We start from the raw sequence: 4,862 nt of genomic DNA, 5'->3' as shown, positions 1-4,862 counted from the left end.
CCACCACCACCATCATCACCACCACCACCATCATCACCATCACCATCATCACCACAATCACCATCACCACCATCATCACCATCACCATCATCACCACCACCACCAGCATCATCACCATCACCACCACCATCACCATCATCAACATCACCAACATCACCACCACCATCACCATTATCATCACCATCACCACCACCATCATCTCCATCACCACCACCTCCATCACCATCACCATCACCTCCATCACCATCACCACCACCACCACCTCCATCACCATCACCTCCATCACCACCACCATCATCTCCATCACCACCACCTCCATCACCATCACCATCACCTCCATCACCATCACCACCACCACCACCATCACCTCCGTCACCATCACCTCTGTCACCATCACCTCCATCACCATCACCACCACCACCACCATCACCTCCGTCACCATCACCTCCGTCACCACCACCATCACCACCGTCACCATCACCACCACTACTACCCCCACGCTGCCCTCCACTATAAAAAGTAAACAAAACTTCCTTGGTCAAACAGGCTTGGGCTGCAGGCCCGTTTGCAGACGACAGTGCACGTTAGCACCCTGCAGCCCCGTGGCAAGGAAAGCGCTCCACTTTTGTCTAACCCGGTGCTATGTAGCACCCCTCACTACCTATGGGTCATACCAGACATTCCCTTCAGGCGAACGCTTCATGAATTTTAGCATTCTCAGTTTTCCCATTAACGGCACACACTTGGCATCAAAATCCTACTGGATTGCAACTTACCAGCAAATTCGCTTCTGGTAACACCCAAAGCACGATGCTTAGCATCTGCACGATGACTTGCTAACGGTCTCAGCCGCGTATATTAATGAGAACGCGAATGGGGTGGGTGGAAGAACCTCTGCCCGTGTTTCCTCTGAAGCACGAACGGCGCTGTGCAATTCGGCCCGAAGAGCAGGCAATGGACTAACAAACACAAAGGAGGAAAGCAAATCCATATTTCCTACCTGAGTTGCCACCTCCTCAATCTTGTGAACAGCTTTAGAATCAAACAAGACTTGTCTGCCTCTCCTTTCACAGTCCTGGTAAACTATCAGGCGAATCTCGTTCAGGTCCAACTCCGAACAGGACCAACTGTGGATTCACAAGAGAGAGAGAAGTCGTGTTAGCGGCGACGCTCGGGATGGTCGCGGAGAGACAAGTCTCCCAGCCGGTGTCCGCCTGCACACGGAAGCCCCGGTGTGCAGGAGGCGCGATCCCCACAGACCTGGGCACACGGCCCTGTCCGTGGACTCCGATGGGCCAGTGCCCATGACCAAGGCTGGGAACGCTCCTGAGATGATAAACCACTGGAGAGGGAGCTTCTCCTTCCAAAGCAACTTTGGGCAGAGACGTCAGGCAGCAGTGGCCAGGGCTGTGGAGGGAGCTGAACCCGGCGCCTGGCTTCTGGGGGCGTCACAGCGGAGGTCGGAGGCTCTGGAGCGTTCAAGCCTCTGCGCCATCGGGCCAGGAATCTGCACCCACTCGGGGGAGCCCTCGCTTTTCCTCTCTCACCCACCCAGGCTCAGGACAAACAAAGAGGGATCACATCTCCTGAAACTTAGTCTTTTCTTGTATCGTGGCTGGTCTGACGCAGAAGTTTGGAAAACCAAGTGCATCACGGTACAGCGTCTGAATTGCAGACAATGACCACCTGCAATAAAGGCAACCAAAAGCCACTGGGACAAAACTGCCCCGAACGCAGGTTCGTCCTCGAGCAACAAGTGAGATCAGAACGCGAGGGCTAAGAAAGGGCAGCCATCAAAATGCACTGCTTTGGGCACCTTCGGTTATGTGTCTGTTAACCGGTCAACGCAGATCTGAGCGCCTGCTGTGTAACAGTGACTGTGCTCGAAGCTAGAGACCGAGCAGTTGTCTAACTAAGCCGCCTCGGTCCCTGCCCTCAGGGAGGACACAGTTCAGTGCGGAACACTGGGCGAGCCGTCATGTGTAACTACAGATGTCCAAGTGCAAGAAAGAAAAGGATGTGGTAGGACTCGTATTTTCAGGTTTAAGCGGTGGCGGGGAGGGGCAGGGAAGTCCCTAGGATTTGAGGAAGGGACATTTTAGCATGACCTGAAGAAGTAGGAGTTAAAGAGAGGTGAAGTGTGGGCGTGAAGAACACAGCAGGAGGAGGACGGGACGGGGGAGATGCCCGGAAAGGCAGGCAGGGGGCAGGTGGCAGCAGGGGCCGGCTCATCCCTGAGCGCAGGCGAGCAGGTCGACGAACTGCCTGCACTCTCCAGAGGTCAACCTGCAGCTCTAAGGAAAACAGGGCTGGGGCGGATTAAGACTAGAAGCAGGAAGGCCAAGTAGAATTTACTCGTAAGAGTTTGGGCCCTTCAAACCAAGGCTAGAGTGACAGCAACCGAGGGGGAGGAGCGGGGACAGGTACCGGCGGCAGGTTCAGTGTGGACAGAGGCCAGCGGGTGCCAGGCGCTGCGAGCACAGAAGAGGAAGGAGGTGACAGATGGAGAGTTAGAGGGCAGACGACATCCCGCTGTAAAACTAAGAGATGGTGTAACAGAGTGAAGTCAGACACATGTGGCTACAGATTCAAATCCTCTGAGATCCCGTTTCTCCATCAGTGCGACGGAAATATGAACAGCAAGCTCGCAAAGCTGCCGTGGGGATTAAATGAAAGTGCTTTACACGGCGGCTGACGCAGGCAAGCGCTCCACAATGCTAGTCACGAGCTGAAGAACGGCTCAGGTGAACGATTTTTTAGAAGCGCCGCTGCAGCATCCGGCCCCCAGCCGCGACTTGCGCGTCACCGGTCCTTTCCTTTTCAGGCCGCGGCGGCGAACACTGAACACACGCTTTTCGGGGAGCGGATCTGTCGTCCTAAATCCTAGCCTCCGAAACCTCAAGCTCTGGCTGCACCTTCTCAACTGCCTGTGCTCTGAGCTGCCAGGCCCAGCACCGTTGGTGCCGGCTGTGATACGACTCGGCAAGTCTGTTTCAGAAGTTGTTCTCTCCTGCTCTCGATCCAGGCCTGGCTGGTTGGACACGTCCCCCCAGCCCCACCTGGGCTGCGCAGCCGGGGCCTGTGTTTTGCTGTCGCAAGCTGAGAGCTGACCTGAGGACCGAGTCACCAGAGGAAGCAGGGGGGAGCCGACAGCCAGCCGTTCCCGGGGAGCACGGCTCCGGAGACAGCTCTCTGTCACCCCAACCCGACAAGTCCCGAAGCCTGTGCCCGGAACCATGACGTTTTACACCTGGTCATTAAAAACACCCTCAGCAATTACTAAAGCACAGTACACAGGTCGAAGTCATTAACAGCGAAAAAGCGACAAAGATTTAATGGCTTTTTGTTTTCACGCTCAATCTGTTTTGCCCCAACAAGGACATTTTGTCAAAACAGCATTATCATATACAAAGCAACCTGCTCAGTCCTTATTTCTGAGGGCTAACGGTGACTCAAACGTCAGTCGAACTGAGGACAGCCCCGCTGGAAGAGCTAAAATTTAATAATGATCACAACACCCTATAAAACATTTCATGTTATTTTTCAATTTAAAAAGATGAAAAGAAAACACATGGGAAAGGAAAACCATGTATGTCAGATGGTCCAACTTTTTGACCACATGAATACTTTAAAAAGCATTTTCTAAAATACGAGGAAAACTCTATTCCCCTTCTTGCACGTGAATAGCGTCACTGATTTAACACCTAATTGTAATTCTGGCGTCCCCCGTCTCTGCCCTTAGTAGAGGGAGTCATGGTTGAGTCACCCGGAACAGGAAATGCAGGAAAGGCACGCGGTTAAACGATGCTTCCGAAGGAAGCAAGCTTGGGTCCCACCTGGGCTCTGGTCCCGCCGTGCGTCACGAGGACGGCAGGCGCTCAGGTGCGGACCCCCAGCACGCCGCGGGCTCCGCCCTGCCACCCTCGAGTCACCTGTGACCACAGCCACACATATTCCCTTCGTGCCCACACGCACCCCAACCCCCAGCCACGGTTCCTGGAGCTTTGCTGAGGGCGACTCTCTGCAGGATTGCAAGAGGCTGAAAAATAAGCCTTGGGCCTTTGCCGTAACATATGTGGCTACAGCTGTAAAGACACTTACTCTCATCAGAAACACCCTGTGTCTTGGCTTTTGTTGAAAGCAAGGGAAGAACACTGGCCCTGGCATCGGGGGACATGGAATTATTTGTCTACTTTATGGTCACAGCTCTACGACCTGAGGCACAAGAAAATAAGATGGTCTGTCTACCCTTCCCTACTGTAAAATTTAAACAGAAGTACTTAGATAGACCCTTTCCAGTTTTAAAATTCCATGATGTGAAGATTTGCCCAGTTGGAACTAAACCAGATCTTATTTCTGGAACTGGTCAACAAGAGCAGGAAGCGAGGGACCAAAGTCTCAATCACTTACTTGAAAGGTGACAAGCAGTAATAGTTCAAATGATTTTAAGTAGAGAAAACAGAATTGTCTTTAAGGTAGATATAACCATGTGTTGCAGCTGAATTGTGTCCCCCCAAAAGAGACGTCCAGTCCCAATTCCTGGTACCTGTGAATATGACCTTGTTTGGAAACAGGGTCTCTGCAGATGTCATCAAGGCGAGGCCATCCTAGATCAGGCTGAGCCCTGATCCAAGGACTGGTGTCTTCCTAAGAGGAGGGAAATCTGGACACAGACACAGGGAAGATGGCTGTGTGATGTCAGGGGCAAAGATCGGAGCTGTGGGCTACAAGCCAAGGAATGCTGGCCCTCAGTGGGTAGGGGGTGGATACTACAAATAAGAAATGTCGGGCTTCCCTGGTGGCGCAGTGGTTGAGAGTCCGCCTGCCGATGCAGGGGACGCGGGTTCGAGCCCCGGTCCGGG

The 4,862-nt window shown here is 53.2% G+C and overlaps 1 protein-coding gene across 28 annotated transcripts in view; it reads right to left on the bottom strand.

The window, feature by feature from the left end:
* The window catches only part of LOC102982825 (folliculin-interacting protein 2), a 215,546-nt gene that overhangs the window by 154,885 nt on the left and 55,799 nt on the right, over window positions 1-4,862 (bottom strand). For all 28 annotated transcript variants that reach the window (XR_008617732.1, XR_008617734.1, XR_008617733.1 and 25 more), the window contains exon 2: window positions 1,001-1,127. Coding sequence is in view for 14 of the 28 variants with exons in the window: in XM_055085788.1 (XP_054941763.1) it covers window positions 1,001-1,127 (127 nt within the window). In the remaining 14 variants the exon portion in view is untranslated. The remainder of the gene's footprint in view (window positions 1-1,000; window positions 1,128-4,862) is intronic.

Source organism: Physeter macrocephalus, chromosome 7 (assembly GCF_002837175.3).
Source record: "Physeter macrocephalus isolate SW-GA chromosome 7, ASM283717v5, whole genome shotgun sequence".
In the NCBI taxonomy this organism is placed as follows: domain Eukaryota; kingdom Metazoa; phylum Chordata; class Mammalia; order Artiodactyla; family Physeteridae; genus Physeter; species Physeter macrocephalus.
This window is presented reverse-complemented; position numbering and strand designations above follow the sequence as displayed.